Raw genomic sequence first — 17,936 nt, forward strand, 5'->3', positions numbered from 1 at the left:
TTAATGATGCTCTTTGTAGAGACGGCAGCTTTCCGAAATGAATATTCATGCCATGTGATGCCAGTAAGCGCTGGAGTTGGACTTGATACACACACTCATTCACACATTCTCGCTCCATCACCAGTACTCAGCACGCTCATCTGAGTTGTCAGCGTTCCCCAGACCTTTCTTTTTTTCCTTTCAAACGATACATGCTTTGTCTGATTTGAAGGCTTTATTGAGAGATGAGTTGTAACAGTGTCATGTGGCACTTTCAGATTTATGTTTGTGGGCTTCTTGTCAAGTTGTGTAATAAGAAGCAAATGCTCCATCACGTTCACTCTTCACGCTCCGGCTTTTAAATAGAATACAGACTGGGTGTGTTTCATTGATGGTGTCGTTGCTCGCTTGCTACTTCAGGAAACTTTATATTGCTTTGTGAAGGAATAACAAAGGTATTTGCAGGATTTGGGTCAGAGTACACAAAGAGCTCTTTTGAAAATGCTGTCAGTTAATGTTGAATATTTGAAGAAAAATTACTTGTTTTTGCCAGTTTTACACACTCTACAAGATTCTGAGTCAATTTGAAAACTATTCAATACAGTAAGTGTAGTATTGCGTTTGTTGCGGTATAGGAAATTGTTTTTGAAATTGTTATTATTACTGTTTTTAATATCAATTAAAAACTTTTTGGGTTGCAGCCATTTTCTTTTAATTCTTCAATTTTATAACATGACTTGTTTTAAAAATATATTAATTTGCATTGGATTAGCTTTTATTAGTCTCGCAGTGGAGAAATTTACATTTCACAAAAGTTATGAAAGTAAGAAGAAAGGAAGAAGTAGACAAACAAATAAAGGAACTGCTGGAAAGGCAGCCACTCTCATGGCGCCATCTTGAAGTAATAAAAACTAAATAACAAATAATGTGACACAACACAAAAGACACAGTCATTCAATCTGAAGCAGTTTTCCGCACCCTCTTTGTTTTATGAATCAGTTTAGATAAAAGAGGCGAGGGTCAAAGTGTCCTTTTCACCAGTGCATCAGAAGCGTCATGGCGTAATGTGCACGTCTGCTACAAGCCAAATGCTTAAAGCAAACACGGAGGTGTCGCATCCATTGACGAAAAGAGATTGTCTCACATCTCCTACCCCACGTAAATCTGCTTCAATTCCAAGCCGCGACAGTTTTACATGCGCATTGGCGCTCCTTTCGTGCGGGCTCCTCAAGTCATGCATCCATCCAGCTGCAGACTGTCCAACAGCACAGAATTTGATCACAGCCACCTAAATCAAAATGTATAACATACAATGTCCATTTTATGGTCAAAATCAATGTTGTGTGGACATGAAAACATTGAGCTATGTGTTTTACATTCCGCTATTGCCTTAACTAAAACATGAACACAATTCTTGCCACAATTTAAAAAAAAAAAAAAATCAATTCCTTGACTCTCTTATATGGCTGTTGTTGTCTTCAGCAGTGGTCTGCTTCCAAATGCTGTTTTGCCCCCATCCCTGGACCACAACTATGCCCAGTGGCAGGAGAGACTGGAGATGTCTCGCTATGAATACCCCCACCTCATCAAAAACATAATTCCAGCTCCCTGCCCCAAGATCCCTGCTGAACCAGACCCTCGAACAACCTCTCCCCCACAGCCTCCATCTCTACCACCACTGCCTCCTCCTATACCGGGTAAGGAACACACACTTTGGGGCATATACTGGGGTGCTTAAATCAGAAAAAGCCGTCCGCTATGCGCTTTTAAGGCCGCATACTTTTCCTTTTGCACTCTCAGGACACTGTAGTAAGGACTAGCACCTCTTGAGGGTGAAACATCATTATCTCCGTTCTGATTCAATGAACCGCTTCGTGCTAAGCTGTGTCAGCTGCATGACCGAGTGACTGCTGACTCATGCTGGTGGCTTGGAATTTGTCCGGCGACGCAGCTCACAAAAACTGCAGTCATTGCAATGGTGTAAATAGGGATTTAAGGTTTTAATATCAGTTCTTTTAATCTGACATAGGACAGTCGTGAAATCCAAAGAAGTGTCGATCAAGCTCATTACCATGCAATGCTTAAGCAACAGCCTTCTCACTTGCTTTTCCAACAATGGAACATCTCTAAATATACATTCAGGCATGAGCACAGTCCGCTGATTACATTTCCTCATTGATAACGAAGCATATCTACTAAATTTAACTGCGCAATCAGGGAGAGCAGAATACATGTATCTAAATAGAAAGTAAAACTAAAAACAGCCAACTTTGCTGTTGAAAATTCATTAACTGGAAAAAAAACTTGTTGACGTGATAACCCTCATATTATGTTGAAAAACAAATCACGTTGATTATGTTGTGGGTCATTTTTACCCGTATGTAAAAATCCACAAAAAAACAGTCAAATAATAGGTGACATCAGCAACAACTGTTTCTGAGATGTTATAAACATAGTTGAAAAAAGAAACATATTTTCTATTTCATTGGGATATTTTAGAACTATTTTGAAGAAAGGGAAAGGATATCCAGTGCTTTAGTCAATACAACAATGGAAACGCGTAAAATTGACCCCTTATCATAATATTGGATTGGATTGGATTGGATTTGCCTTTATTAGTCTCACAGTGGAGAAATTTACATTTATTATTATTATTATTATTATTATTTACATATATTAGGGTTAATGTAAACCACAGGTGTCAAAGTCAAGGCCTGGGGGCCAAATCTGGCCCCCCACATCATTTTATTCGGCCCGCAAAAGCAAATCCCGCATGTCAATTGCCTTTTTGCTTGGTAAAATCCGAGCCAAAATTTCAAATTGTCGTATGTAAACCACAATAACAATTATTATTCTTGACGTCAGATTTTAAAACTATCCATCCATCCATTTTCCGTACCGCTTATTCCTCATTAGGGTCGCGGGGGATGCTGGAGCCTATCTCAGCTGTCTTCGAGCACGAGGCAGGGGACACCCTGAATTGGTTGCCAGCCAATCGCAGGGCACACAAAGACGTACAACAGTCACTCTCACACTCACACCTAGGGACAATTTGGAGTGGTCAATCTGCCTGCCATGCATGTTTTTGGAGTGTGGGAGGAAAACGGAGGACCCGGAGAAAACCCACGCGGGCCGGGGGAGAACATGCAAACTCCACACAGGGAGGCTGGACCGGGACGCGAACCGGCGACCTCTGCACTGTGAAGCCGCTGTGCTAACCACTCGACTACCGGGACTGATTTGAAAACTAGTTATTCATTAACTTTTTATTGTGATGTATATATAATATGTGGAAGAGATGAAACATTCTAATGCTTTCCCTACATTCATCACGGCCACCTGATGTAAACTAAGAAATAAGGAGAATGCGGTGCCTCTGGAATCAGAACTTTGTTTAACCCTCTCGATATCAGCGGTACAAATGAGTACTGCCATAAAGTTTTACTCATAGAAAATAAAGAAGAGTAAGTTTCTTCCTAAATTTGCCGTTGGTACAAGTTAGTACCCCATTCTTCCGATATCTAGTGAAGTGACGTTTTTCGGCTGTCAACACAATATTACATCAGAATGACTCCAGGCGTCCAAGCGAGTGCAAATTACTTTGCTCGGTTTATATTGTTTATTTTTTACTAAATATCATAAACATGGTTTCCTATGTTTGCATTCTGATAAATAAACTCTTCAGCTATTGTTTTATCTATAAAACTAATACAAATGCGGGATGAGATTTTATTTACAATCAATATTATAAATAGTGTAAATAAAAATGTTTCTGCATGTCTTGATTGATATGCCTTCCTTAGAAGCCAATGAAATGATTCAGCATAAAAATGTCTTCCAAAAATCACATTTTCGGATTATGGGATCGAAAGGGTTGAACGACCAGTGTGAAACCTGAGAAAAACAATTGTGTTAAGCCACACTTGTGAAAGCTAGTAAAATCCCCTTGTTGCACATTTTCAATTCATGTGACCTTTAATGCCACATATATTTTTTTCCCTCCAGATTTTGAAGACAGCCCAGAATTTCCTCTTCCACCAGGTGTTAATGATAACCGTCAATGTGCACTGTGTCGAAAATACGGAGATGAGAACACAAACGTGAGTAGCATATCTCTCTCATCCACATTTGAAACTTGCATAATAATGATATCCAACGTGTGTGGATATTCCAGGAGGGTGGCAGGTTGCTGTACATTGGACAGAATGAGTGGACACATGTCAATTGTGCACTGTGGTCAGCGGAGGTGTTTGAGGACGATGATGGCTTCCTGAAAAACGTACACATGGCTCTTCTCAGGGGAAAGCAGGCGGTAAGTCACAAGGAAGGAAATAAGGTGAAAATGAAATGAGATTGATGCAACGTGCTGGAATGAAAGTTGAATCTGCTAAATGGAGAAATTTCTGATCCTGCTCAAGAGTTGTTTCTCATTAAATGTTTCGGGTTCATCTTGTGATCACTCTCAAACCTTTAATACTCATTTCCTCCTCATCTTCACAGTGCTGTGAGGTGTGTCAAAGGCCAGGAGCCACAGTCGGTTGCTGCTTCACCTCCTGCACCAGTAACTACCACTTTATGTGTGCCCGCCATGGCAACTGCGTCTTTCTGGAAGACAAGAAAGTATATTGTTCCAAACACAAGGACCTCATTAAGGGAGAAGTAAGAAACTCACAATGACTTATTATACCTCAGATGATTCCATACAACAGAATACAAAAATACATGTTCCTTACTCCCAGGTGGTGTCTGGCTTTGAGGTGACCCGTAGGGTTCTCGTTGATCCGGACGGAATCGGTGTCAAGAGGAAATGGTTGACAGGACTGGAGCCTGAAAATGTCCACATGATGATAGGTAATGTGAAGCAATGCCGGCGAATCTTTATCGATGTTTGTAAATGTGTCGTTGTTTTGTGTCTGATTGCAACTTTTACACCATTCCTTTTAGGCTCTATGACCATTGACTGTTTGGGTATATTGACTGAATTTTCAGACTGTGAACGCAAACTCTTTCCTGTCGGATACCAGTAAGTCTGTTTTTTTTTCTTTATATTTTTTTCTTTATCTATTAATTAATTTATTTATTTATTTGTTTGTTTGTTTGTTTGTTTGTTTGTTTGTTTGTTTGAGGTAATTCCACATGTCAATGTCGATAAAGCACTGGTCAGACCTCTGGCAATGTGTTTCCCTCCCACGAGGAGGCAGCCCCCATTTCAAGCTCAGATAACTCCAGACCTATCTAACTTAGGAATTAACTCTTTTTTTCTGATGAAAGAAGATAGTCTAACGTTTCTTACACTGCATTGAATGTTGATGTAGTCTTAAAACTCAATATTCTGTGGGTTGTGGAATTTGAGTGACAATGACAAAAACCCTAGCACTGGAGTGGACACATTTTTGCACGTCTGGCAGTGAATTAGTTACAAACAAATTAATTGACATTCTTTTTTAAATCTTTTTAAAATCTCCCCTTTTCTTTTATAGCCTTACCTTGTTTGACTGCTTTCTAATTAGTTGCTATTTTGCTTCTAGTGAGGCGTCAAAAAGCTATAAAAAAGTTTAGTGTCTTAAGAAAGGTCAATTGACATCATTTGCCTTCTTCCAGGTGTTCAAGAGTATACTGGAGTACTTTGGATGCACGAAAGCGCTGCGTGTACACCTGTAGGATCCTGGTTTGTCAACCCCATGTGGGAAGCTCTGAATATAAAAGCACGATGCCTCCTGAGGAAAACCACACAATAGCACATAGCCCTCCTCCCGTACAAGGTATCTTGCTCACTCTGGACACCACAATCTTAAAGTTTACCAGTTTTGGTAGCACGACTAACCACTGTGTTGTTGTTCTCACCTTTTTTTCTTTCAAAAGAGTTTCCCGATCCATTCGAGTCTCCGAGACGAGCAGACACTTTGTCCCCTGCAAAGACCCCAAAGCTCAGAGTCTACACCAGAAACAGACAACCAAGCTACCCACTTCCCACCCAGAATTCGCAAGGCCCGAGTCCATTGCCTTCTCAAGGTAAAAATAAATAAATAAATAACTTTACACTTGCTGGGAATGTAAAGTTAATTATCCCATGCAAACGAATATGAGTCTGTACTAAAAATTTCATTCTCAGCTCCGAAATGTAAACTGCATCGCATCTTCTGTTGTTATTTCTTCTGGTAGGAGTTGTCACTCAACCCCAGAGTCAAGTCACTGACTCACCACATGTCCTTGTCCCATGTAATGTTGACTCTCGACGTCACAGCTCTCCCTCTCTTCCTCCTCCTCCACACCAAATACACAAAGAAAGAGGTGTGAAATCACCACCTCACATTTTGCCGCGGCCTCTTACCTCACCACCTCCACTGATCTCATCACCCGCCAGAGACCCCGAAAAGAATAAACGCCTCGGCAAGAACTCGCTACACAGGGACAAAGAAACGGCACGACTGTTCATGCCAGGCAGGAATAAACAGCAATCTTCCACACACCAAGGAGAAAGAAATACTGACAAAATTAAGGGTTTGAGTCAAGGTCAAGCCACCAACGATCCTGAACGGAACCGATTAAGCGACCACAGGCTAAAGGACATTGACACTAGCGAATTAGTAACCAAAGAGCAAGAAAAGCAGAAACAAACTATGAAAGACTCAGAAAGGGCGGGAACTGTCGATAAAGACACATTGAGAGATTTGGAGAAGAGGCGTAAAATAAACAAATCCAAACAGGTCAGTACGGAGGCAAACAACAGAGATGTAGAGAAAAACAAATCATCCTTAAGAGATTCTAGCTCAAATGATATTGAAAAATCAAGAGCCATCAGCAAGGATTCAGCGCCGAGGGACTCTGAAAAGCATCGACAATTTAGCAGAGAAGCAGGAAAAGACAGGCCATCCAGCAGGGACTCTGAAAAGGGTCGACCTCCCACAAGGGACTCCAATTATAGCAGCACAGAAAGAAACAAAGACTTGGGGAAAGAGAGTGACCCCGGCAATCATTCGAAACAGGGTGGAGGTGAAAGTAAGAACCCCAGGCTGGTACCTGGCAGTTCGGGCCAGTCCTCTCCCCCTGTGGGCACCGCTGTACTCTCCAGCCATCAGCAGAGAATGGGTAGCACCAAGCAGACTCACAAACATGGCAAACACAAAAGTAAAGACCAAAATATTTCTTTGGCTCTTCTCAAGTCTGCTTCTTACATTGTTCAGTCCAAGGACAAGACCAACTCAGAGAAAGGCAGCGTTGGAAGCTTCACACCATCTTCCCTCTTTATTGAGACAGTTGGAAAATCAAGCCCTCCAACTATTGCGCGAAAATCGAATGATTATTCATCAGGTCCAGCTGCTGGGGTGGCCATGAAACCTGTTTGGTCATCACGGACACCGGGAGATGACGACTTTGTGAAACGAAGCACCGTCCACCCGGCTGCAGCCTTAGCCGCCAAAGAAAAACACTCCAAAGTCAAATTGGCAGTTAAGCGAGACTTGTCCAACGACCGAGATCGAGAGAAGCATCTCCAAAACAGCAGAAACGACAACAAATCTCTCTTAAACAATAATACTAAAGCCACCGTCAGCTCTGAGTCGCACGTTATGAACCACACCTCTCACAACAACAGTAAAAGTAAAGTTCCGCTGCTTGGTAGTAGCACAAAATCCCACGGAAAACTTCATGGCGAGATTCCGCAGAACCTAGGAAGCGAGAGATCTTCTTCCAAAAGCAAAGCAAATTTTAGCTGCAATGTGGACAACATCCAAGGGATGAAAACCTCCTTTCAGTGTCACATCAAACCAACCATGAAACAGTTAGTTTTGTCTTCGCGAGAGAAGAAACCCGTCAAAAAACTAGTTTTACTACCGCTCAAGCCCAACATTAAGAGCAACCCCAACGGCACAAGCAACATCGATGGTATTTCAACCTCCTGCCCCACAACCAACCCCTCTTCTGTTTCCCCTGCTGGCCAGGGAATCCTTCACTCTACCCACCCGACTCTCTTCTCCTCACCTTCCGCCAGTAGTACCGACAGCTCAGAATCGGACACCCAGACCCAAACAGAGGAGGAAGACTCTCACAAAGACCACCCATGCACAGAACTCCGAGACCATCACGGTCTCCTTACTCAAAAAATCCATGATGAAGCGGAAGGTCCCGATGATGACCCTGACAGAGGTATGGACGATACCCATCATGAAGATGACAGTGACGGTTCAGGTTCAGCCAAGCGGCGCTACCCTCGCCGCAGTGCCCGTGCTCGCGCTAACATGTTTTTTGGACTCACACCCTTTTATGGGGTTCGCTCTTACGGGGAAGAGGACCTTCCGTTTTACGCCAGCGGGGATGGATCTGCGTCCATGTTTAAAAGGAGAACTGGCCGCAAGAAGTCAGCCGAGGGGCAGGTGGACGGAGCAGATGATATCAGCACCTCGTCTTCATCGGGGGACAGCGGAGATGAAGAGGACAGCGGAATGAACCAGAGGGTCAAGGATCCTTATTACTACAACTTCACACGGACGATCATTAACCCGGGTGACGGCCTGCCTTCAATTGAGGGACTCGATCAGTGTTTGGGACGTGGATCCCAGCTCCAACGCTTTCTAAAAGATGAAGAACAGCAGCAGCAGAGGGCACAGGAAAAAACTGAGGACAATATGATCAATGTGCTGTAAGTTCATTTTAATATTTTGCACAAATTGCCGCCATCTTAAATATCTGACACTCCACAAAATTATGGTAACTCCATCAATGACACACTTAAAGACCAATGACTATTCAAACAATTCAGTTAACACAAGTTTTTTGGTTTTTGGTTTTACTTTTTGGGTTTTAATATTTAGGTTTTAGTTGTTATTTTTAGTTTTTAATTTTAGGTTTTAGTTTTAGGTTTTTTTTTGTTTTGGTTTTTGTTTTAGTTTTTAGTTTGGGTTTTTAGTTTTAATTTTGAGTTTAATTTGTAGTTGTTGTTTTTTTTTATTAATTTTAGTTTGAGAGATTTAGTTTTTAGTTTTAGTTTTTAGTTTAAATTTTCTACTTTTATTTTTTGTTTTTTGTTTTTTGTTTTTCGTTTTTTGTTTTAGATTTTCCTTTTAGTTTTAGTTACAAGTTTTTAGTTTTGGTTTTTAGTTGTAAATTTTGGTTTTTAGTCGTTGGTTTTTTTCTATTAATAATAATAGTAAATTTCATTTAAAACTGCCTTTCAAAACTCTCAAGGACATTTTACAGTCACAGGATATTTTCTCTGTGGGTGAGCAGCGGCATCACACGCGCCAGCGTTCAGTTTTTGTTTTTAGTTTTAGTTTTAATGAAACAAAGACAACCCACGACATGCGCATCTCCAATCAGATAATAAACAAATCCGGTCTAATTTCACAAATTTTAAACCAAGTTGTTTAATCAACAATTTGCCTGACATTTAAGATTATATCAAATATCAATGGCGCTATGACTATTCCACAATCTCTCTGTGAACCTTTTTTATTAGATGATGGAAAAAGTCGGTGACTCACGGCTCATTATGCCGTGTGCACACGTACCATATTGTCCGGCGCCCCCAAAAGCCTTCATCTTCTTCCAAAGATGCGCTTTATAATCCGTTATGCCTTATAGTGCGGAAAATACGATACTTTGATTAAAAGAGGGATTGGTATTCTTGCTTTTATAGAGGGACATTTATGTTTGTTCATAAATGTGTCCAGTAAAAGCAGTTTGTGGCTGTCAGATGAATAGCACGTATGACAGCATAGTCTCACACCGCAATCTGTCTGCCTTTTGTGTCCCATGCTTCACAGGACCTTGGGTAACCAACACATTGGTCAGCTTGATGGTGTCGATGACGGCTCGGAAAGTGACACGAGCGTCTGCACCACGAGTACCACCACGACTATGGCCACCTCAGCTTCCAAGTTGAACAAGAGCACTGCGAGAAGAAGGGGCAGGGACAGGCACCAGGGGAAACTGGATTCTCATGAGACCGCCAAGGGTCCGCACACCAGCGGCGGAGGAAGCGCAACATTGAGCGTAAACACCCGAGAAGGCCGAAAAGGACAAAAAGAGAACAGCCTGTCATTAGGGGGCGTGGTCAAGTCCCAGTCACAAAGTCAGAGCCAGGATCCTCTCGACACTCAGCTGTCCATCAACACAGACCTTCATAAATCCGACTCTGATAACAACAACAGTGATGACTGCGGTAACATTTTACCGTCAGATATTATGGAATTTGTTCTGAACATACCTTCCATGTCAATGCAGGCTCTGGGTCAGCAGCCAGAGACCTCTTCCTCCGAGCTGCTGCTAGATGAAGGCTATGTCGGGGTGGACGTCAACCGGCGGAAAGATATTCTATTTGATGATTTCTCTGAGCCGCTGCCCAGTACTGAAACTGGAGGGGTTGTGGAAAGTAGTGTGAACAGCTCCATATCTGTTGAGGAGCCTTATCTCCCACTTGAGCTGCCCTCTGATCTTTCTGTACTAACCACACGCAGTCCTGCTGTGAACTCCAGTCAGAACCATACTGCTAGCAGCCTCATCTCAGATACCTCAGAGCACATGTTGGGCTTAACGTCCGACCCGGATGCAGTGGGCGGAGAGAAGAGCGGCGGTAAGAAAAGACCAGGACCGGGAGTGTCACCCTCGGAGAATCACCGAGATGTTGCACCTTTGGCAAACAGGGATACGCAAGTCCCTGGAGGTCACATGACCCCTGAGCAGTTTATCCCTAGTCCTGCCATTGGTCAACTGGTGGAAACGACAGTGAACCAGGATGTTTCAAGGAATTCTGGCACTCACGCTTTGCCAAGTTCCCCATCACTTCCTCTTCAGGGTCAGAAGTTCCTCTCTACCTCAGCCACAGCTACGGGCAGCCTGAGTCCTGTCCCTGTCCCTGGTCCAGGACCATCGCAAGTTTCCACTCCAGCAGTCATCAAACCCAGCCCTGATAAAGTCATTGTTGTGAACCAGCAGTTTCAGCCACTTTATGTCCTCCAGACGGTCCCAAATGGAGTCACCCAAAAAATAACAGCCACGGGAGTGATGGACACTAGCTCTCAAGCAGTGCTGACCTCCATGACACTCGCCACGGGCTTGAATACCGGGTTATCTACATCTCAGCCGATATTTCCAGCTGGTGGCAAAGTTTTAGGTACGATGTCTCACTCCCCACAGATTCACGCGTTCAGAGGTGCGACACAGGCAGGCTTCCAAACGGGAATTCCAAGCACTACTTCAGGACTTTTCATTGGGTTGTCCTCACATGCTCACGATCAGCCTCAGATTTTGGTCTCCGAGGCAGGTGGACCGCGCGAGTTAGGACCCGGTGTTGCGATCGTTTCCAGCGCGTCTTCCCTCACTGCCGTCCCAACTGCGCTCTCCTCTGCCCATGGCAAGAAAAGGCCCATTTCTCGTCTTTTGCCGAAAAAAAGCAAGAAATTGGCTCGCTCACAAAGCCAGCCCACTCTGGCTCCTGATGTTGGCCCTCCTAACATGACCCTCATTAACCTGTCGTCCCCTCAAATCACCGCTAGCATCCCCGGTCAGCCCGGTGGCGTAGTTGAGCTGAGCGCCTTAACCAGCTCTCAGCGTAAGGTTCCCAATATTATCAAAAAACCCAAATCCGGGAATGTCATGTACTTGGAACCTACCACACTCATTCAGCCGAGGATTCCTGGTCCTCCCCAAGCTGGTGTTCTGGATTCCACCACTCACATCTTACCTTCTGGACTCAACCCCAATCAGTCAGTTTTAAATGTTGTTCCTGTGCCCACTCGGGGGACCGCTGGTCTTTTGACATCGGGCTCAATGACCCTCTCCACACCAGTACTCAGCTCGACGGAAATCTCAAGGCCCATTAGCAACCTGCTATTCAAGGCCAGCCCGCACGGGTTAAGCCTGTCCGATCAGCCGATGCTCCTTCAATCGACGAGGGCAACTCCTGTGGTGTCTCAACTCGGTTCCCCCATGACATCCATAGCCAACAGTATCTGTGTACTCCCTTCGCAACAGTCTTTCAGCGTGGCCGTCAATCAGCAAGGAGATTCCGAAGGCACCACCGTGCACTTGCATAAAGCTTTTTCCAGAGTTCCGACTGCGGAATCGGGTCCGGGCGCCACGGTTGCAATTGCACCGGCCACCCCTTTGAGCTCCAACAAAGCCAGTGTCGTTGGAGTGTTCACTCCGACGCACAGTTCCCTGAACTCCCAGAGCAACAGAACCACCCCCATACACAGAACGTCTGATCAAAGCCTGCAAAACTCAACCGGTGTGGCATCCGCCACAATTACAATTTCGAGTGCGGAAAAGGGCAAACCCAAAGCCAAAAGGAGCAGAAAAAGCACAGACCTGAGCAATAGTAAAAAGGTCAGGGTCTCCCAGGCTAAGGACCTTTCCTATAATCCTGTAGGACAAAACCCTTTGAAGTCAAGGTGAGCTAATTCAGCAACTGGCAGCTTCCCCAATGTCCAAATGAATTCAAAATGACACTTGTCCACTTGTCTTTTAAAGCACCGCTCAAGAAGAGACCTATCCTGCGCCCATGGACACGAACGATCGGCCAAATAAGGCGACGAGTAAGAGGTATGAAGACACTGCCCTTCCTTACCTCTCATTATCCTGTTCCTATTCTGACAATGCTTCCTTCACTCATTCCCAGTGTCCTTGGCAAAAATAAAAGTTCCGAAGATCGTGGTTTCCTTGGAAAGGTTGCGGCGAAAAACACGGCGGGTTTGACTGTCACAAGACCAGGTTGTCTCGCAGTTGCTTTACCGCCCAACCAGGATGGCAACAGCAAAGACACGGCTTTGGACAGCAAACCCAAGAAGGGCATCATCTTTGAGATTCACAGTGAAGATGGGTTCCACATACGCTGTGAAAGTATAGAAGGTGCAAGTCGAAGATCACATTTCCTAACTCTTATAATACATTTGATTTTCTTTTTACACATTTATAGAAGTACAGTTTAGCATTTGATATGTAAAAACATGTGTTATTATTCTTTGCCCATTTTTTGCCAAAATCTTGTACAAGGCCTGCATTACCCCCCTCTCCGCCCAATAAACAGGGTCTCACTGTCCACACTTGAACATCACGTCCTCACTGTCTGGTTTACAGATGCCTGGAAGTCTTTGACTGATAAAGTGCAGGAAGCTCGCTCGAATGCCAAACTGCAAAATGTGTCCTTTGAAGGTAATGTGAAAGTTTGTTCTCAAGTGGAATAGACTCATTCCATCCATCCATCCATCCATCCATCCTTATCCACCCATCCATCCAATACACTGATCCATCCATCCACCATACCCATCCACTAACCAAACCAATCCATCCATCCAGCCTCCCATCCATCCAACCCCATTCATCCATCCATCCACCAATCCACCCATCCAACCCACAAGCGTCTTCGGAAAATATACTTTTTTGTTGTTTTTTTACGGGTCCTATTTTTTAGGGAACTTTACTGTTTTGAAATATTGAGAGGGAAAGATATTAAAATGCAGCAGATTGCATGTATTTCTTGACCATCCTTCATCCATAAAAAATGTCCCAATTCCACAACCCAAATCTCTAAATTCATTCAGCTAAAGTCGAGATGTAATGTTGGTTTTCATTTTCACTTTCCACAGGGGTTAACGGACTGCGGATGCTGGGAGTGGTTCATGAAGCAGTGGTGTTCTTGTTAGAGCAGCTGTACGGCTCCAGACACTGTCGGAGTTACCGCTTCCGTTTCCATAAACCCAAGGAAACCGAAGCGCTCCACATCAACCCCCATGGCTCAGCTCGCGCGGAGGTCCACCACAGGTTTGGACACAACCCCCATATTTAGTATACCGTAATACGTACTTGCACGTCACAGGAATGACTGTAAACCAGCAGACTGTAAGATATGGTGCAATTTATGTAACTTATCTGCCCCGCAGGAGGTCCGCTTTTGACATGTTCAATTTCTTGGCCTCCAAACACCGCCAGCCTCCCGAGTACAGGCCACAGCGGGAGGATGAGGAGAATGGACAGCTCAGAACAGCCAGGTCAGTTAGACAGCGTGCATAATGTCTGACCTATTTTGAGAGAAATGATTACATTTGTTCAATTCTTCACTCCTTGCCCTGACTGCAGGCGCGCGTCAATGGAACTGCCACTTTCTGTAAGATTCAAACACCTCAAGGCCACCTTCAAGGAAACGATCGGAGTGTTTCGGTAAGCAGTTATAGATAATTGGGAATAGGATGCTATTATATTGTGTATGCTCTGAGTCTTTTAACTCATTTCCTGTCATTCACAAAATGTATTCGATAATTGAAAATATGACCGAGAGTGCCGTTCCCGAATTTGTTCGGGTTTTGTTTTTTCATGCTTGGGTGCCGATAAAGCGCTGGTCATGGACTCTGGCAATGTTTTCTCTTTTCTACAGCGAAGCAGCATTTCCCTTTTTCCATGTTAGCTCTTTGTTCCAGCTTCAACTGTTGTTAAATTGCTATATAAACCAATATGTATGTATTGCATTGTATTTTGGACAGCCGCCCTAATTTCAAACTCATATAACTCCAGACCCATATTATTTGGGGATTAACTGTTGTTGTTGTTGTTGTTTTTTTATGAAAGAAGAGTGTATAAGCTTTCTAGTACTTTACTGAATGTTTATGTAGTCCCAAAACTCAATATTCTGTGGGTCCCGGAATTTAAGTGACAATGACAAATACCCTTTTTGCATCTGGCAGTGAATGAGTTAATGAGTACAGAAGAGGCAAAAGAAGGGGGGCTGATTTCATAGATACAACAAAAAGTATACAAAACTCTGTTATTTTAAGCTTGACATTTGAGAGTGTCAAAAAAGAAGAGCAAAACAACACAAGACTCTTTATACTGGGCTTGCAATGTAACCTATTTCTCTTTTTAAAGCTCCCCCATTCATGGCCGAGGTCTGTTCTGCAAGAAAACCATTGATGCAGGCGAGATGGTCATTGAATATTCTGGAAACGTGATCCGCTCTGTTCTTACGGACAAGCGAGAGAAATACTACGACGGGAAGGTGAGTACAAAAAAAAGCATGTGTGGAGCTAAGTCGGCAGAAGCACTGTATGCACTTTGTTTTTGTTTTTTTTCAAACACGTTATGCAAACCTGCCGAGTGGATAACTACCATCGATGTTGCAGTTATAACATTTACCGGTACACTCATGACACAACTGACATTGGAATATAAATGGTTCCAACACCGACAGACACAGCCTGTTACCGTACTCACGTAGAGATATATTTTCGCTCCGTGACCTGTGCAATTTTGTCGTGATGGAAATTTCTCTACGTTTCATCATCATTACTTTATGCAGAAAGTATGTTTATGTTCTACTGCCCCCTGGTGGCCAATGCACATACAGCTGAAAGAGCCGCGGAATATCAACTGAATTGGAGCAGATGATGTAAAAATTGGTGTATAAGGCGCGCCTAAAAGCCTTCATTTATTTCAAAAGATAACCATGCGCCTTAAATGCGGCTGAACCTTATATGTGAAGTAAAATTGAGCCACAACAACTGTCAGCAGCCACTCAATCCATTTCCCCCTGTAGTGCGTAAGTGCCCAAGTAGTAGTAAGTGCCCAATCTCTCCTGTAGCACATTATAATGTGATTTGCCTTATTTTTGTAAAACCTTTATATATTTAGATATTATTTTTAGAGAACTTTTTTTCATTCATTTTAGATGCGCCTTTTAGTCTGGTGCGCCTTGTATATTGAAAAGGTTTCCAACTACACTATTCATTTGGGTTGCGCCTTATACTCCGGTGCGCCAGAAAAATACGGTAGTTATTTCTTAGCTGCTTTTTTGGCAAGGATGAAATAGATTGATTTCATTTTTATTGTATTTAAATTGGCCAAGATGATTTTGAATCAGAGTGATTTGAGTTATACATGATCACAAAATGAATTAATCTCATAAATCAAGGAACCGCTACGATTAAAAAAAAAAAATAGAGATAAGATTGCTGAATTTCAATCTGTCTCTCTTTCAAGGGGATCGGCTGTTACATGTTCCGCATCGATGACTACGAGGTTGTGGACGCCACCATGCACGGCAACGCCGCGCGCTTCATCAACCACTCGTGCGAGCCCAACTGCTACTCGCGGGTCGTCACGGCGGATGGCCTGAAGCATATCGTCATCCTGGCCGCCCGCCGCATACACCGCGGCGAGGAGCTCACATACGACTACAAATTCCCTGTGGAGGACGCGAGCAACAAGCTGCCATGCAACTGCGGCGCCAAGAAGTGCCGCAGGTTCCTCAACTGACAAGTTTGTGCTGACTTTTAAAACCGAGTCTACTCTCGTTTGGACTGAATATGCAGAGGAGGAAGGGCCATAAATGCAAAGTGAAATACATCGTGCCTCCTTTCGCGTCATGTGGCTCGCCAAGCTTCATCTTTGGCTGACCTATGGCGCTTCCGTTTGATTAAAATTTGAATCAGCGCCGGAGAAGAAATATTTTTTAGATTGGCTATCCTCGATCAGTTTTAAGATTTTGAAAATACGTTAGAAAAAATACAAATCAAAGGCTCCGTTTTACACCAAAGTGCAATTTGTCAAAGGAACAAGAAATCCGTTTGAATTAGATCGTATTTTCTCTGGTGTGATCAGCTGTTCTGCACATTTGGCCTGTGTGAATGTGCCCTTTTGCCTTCAGAGCCATGGTGACTTGACCTTGCTAAGGGTACAAACCTGCTGACCTGAGACTGACACAAATAAGGAAGGGGGGGGGTGGGTTATTGATCACATCCATGTGCTTGAATTTTGGCTATGCGAGCGTTGTGTTATTGACTGACTAGAGCGTCTTTTAGAGGGAGAGATGGAAAAAAAGGCAGCTTGAGATTCTGGTGGACTGATTGCCACGGGCCCCAAGACTCTACTGACATGCTTTAGTAGACTTATTTATCTCCATTGTTTTATTCTTTTTTGAGGAGGGCGGCAGTGTTTTACCTTGTTGATACGTACGATCCATAGAAAGCAGTGGATTCTTAAAAGTGCGCCATCGTTATTTGCTCATCTTTTGTTTTTTGATGATTCTATTTGGACATATTGTTCCAAATGACAGCAGCAAAATGAACCAAACAAAATGGCGCCCTGGAATTGATATTATCATTGTTGTTCTGATCGATTTAAGTCTTGTCTCTTCTCTGTTTTTATTTTGTCAGGATTTGTTAAAAAATGTAAATAATGTATATTTTTCTACGGCAACAAAAAAGACTTAAAAAGCACTCACTAGTGAATAGCACTTCATGATGGTATTTATATTTTTTTAAAAAGTCGTATTTATTTTAATGCCATTTTTTGTAGGAAATAGAGGTTTACAAACACTAAAGCGCTCTCTATGTTTTGTACGCCACAGCCTATGTAAAAATTATGTTTTTTAATGATTTTGTAGATCTGAATGTTTTGTTTGATTCCAAAGACTGACGCTGGTCTGCGGTTTGGTCCACTTGGCTTCAGTCCACCAGGAGCTTGCCACCTTGGGCCTTTTGGTCAAAGCTCATTTCTTTTTTTTTTTTCTTGTCATTGTCGTCGTCGTCGTTATAATTGGAGTCGACAGTGTGGCTTGTGAACTACTATTATTATGCACTTGGGAGAGTTCAGATGATTGATTCTTACCTGATAACTACTCTCTCCAGCCTTATTATCTCCTCACCACATCACAAACACACAGAGAGAAAAAAAATAGGAACCAGAAAGTCATATCAACAAGTAAACATCAACAAAAATCGGACTTATTGTATTTATTTATTTATTTGAATTACATACAGTATCCAGGGAGATGCCTAGATTCTGATGCGCTACACAGCCAGTGAGTACTAAAGGCCACATCTTATGCATCACTGAGTGGCCAAGGTTTGCAAGTGTATGTACACTTAGCGGATGTTGTCGTTTTTTTACCCGACAGTGTTGGTCAAATGTCACAAACAAAGATGCTCAAAATTTGACTGCAACCATTAAAATGGTTTGGGATTGTCTGG

The 17,936-nt window shown here is 43.1% G+C and overlaps 1 protein-coding gene across 4 annotated transcripts in view; it reads left to right on the top strand.

The window, feature by feature from the left end:
- Positions 1 to 17,042, top strand: part of kmt2a (lysine (K)-specific methyltransferase 2A) — a 52,498-nt gene extending 35,456 nt beyond the window's left edge. For 3 of the 4 annotated variants that reach the window (XM_089012972.1, XM_089012973.1, XM_089012975.1), the window contains exons 17-34: positions 1,462 to 1,676; positions 3,985 to 4,079; positions 4,154 to 4,291; positions 4,480 to 4,638; positions 4,719 to 4,830; positions 4,924 to 5,002; positions 5,581 to 5,741; positions 5,842 to 5,991; positions 6,142 to 8,617; positions 9,741 to 12,368; positions 12,448 to 12,519; positions 12,596 to 12,825; positions 13,054 to 13,128; positions 13,563 to 13,737; positions 13,857 to 13,964; positions 14,053 to 14,133; positions 14,836 to 14,965; positions 15,946 to 17,042. In XM_089012972.1, the coding sequence (XP_088869098.1) occupies positions 1,462 to 1,676; positions 3,985 to 4,079; positions 4,154 to 4,291; positions 4,480 to 4,638; positions 4,719 to 4,830; positions 4,924 to 5,002; positions 5,581 to 5,741; positions 5,842 to 5,991; positions 6,142 to 8,617; positions 9,741 to 12,368; positions 12,448 to 12,519; positions 12,596 to 12,825; positions 13,054 to 13,128; positions 13,563 to 13,737; positions 13,857 to 13,964; positions 14,053 to 14,133; positions 14,836 to 14,965; positions 15,946 to 16,221 (7,360 nt within the window). In that variant the 3' untranslated portion in view covers positions 16,222 to 17,042. The remainder of the gene's footprint in view (positions 1 to 1,461; positions 1,677 to 3,984; positions 4,080 to 4,153; positions 4,292 to 4,479; positions 4,639 to 4,718; positions 4,831 to 4,923; positions 5,003 to 5,580; positions 5,742 to 5,841; positions 5,992 to 6,141; positions 8,618 to 9,740; positions 12,369 to 12,447; positions 12,520 to 12,595; positions 12,826 to 13,053; positions 13,129 to 13,562; positions 13,738 to 13,856; positions 13,965 to 14,052; positions 14,134 to 14,835; positions 14,966 to 15,945) is intronic. The other variant, XM_089012974.1, reaches the window with a different exon arrangement.
- The last annotated feature ends 894 nt before the right edge of the window (positions 17,043 to 17,936 follow it).

Source organism: Hippocampus bargibanti, linkage group LG14 (genome assembly GCF_051943395.1).
Source record: "Hippocampus bargibanti isolate YZ-2025 linkage group LG14, ASM5194339v1, whole genome shotgun sequence".
Classification (NCBI taxonomy): Eukaryota; Metazoa; Chordata; class Actinopteri; order Syngnathiformes; family Syngnathidae; genus Hippocampus; species Hippocampus bargibanti.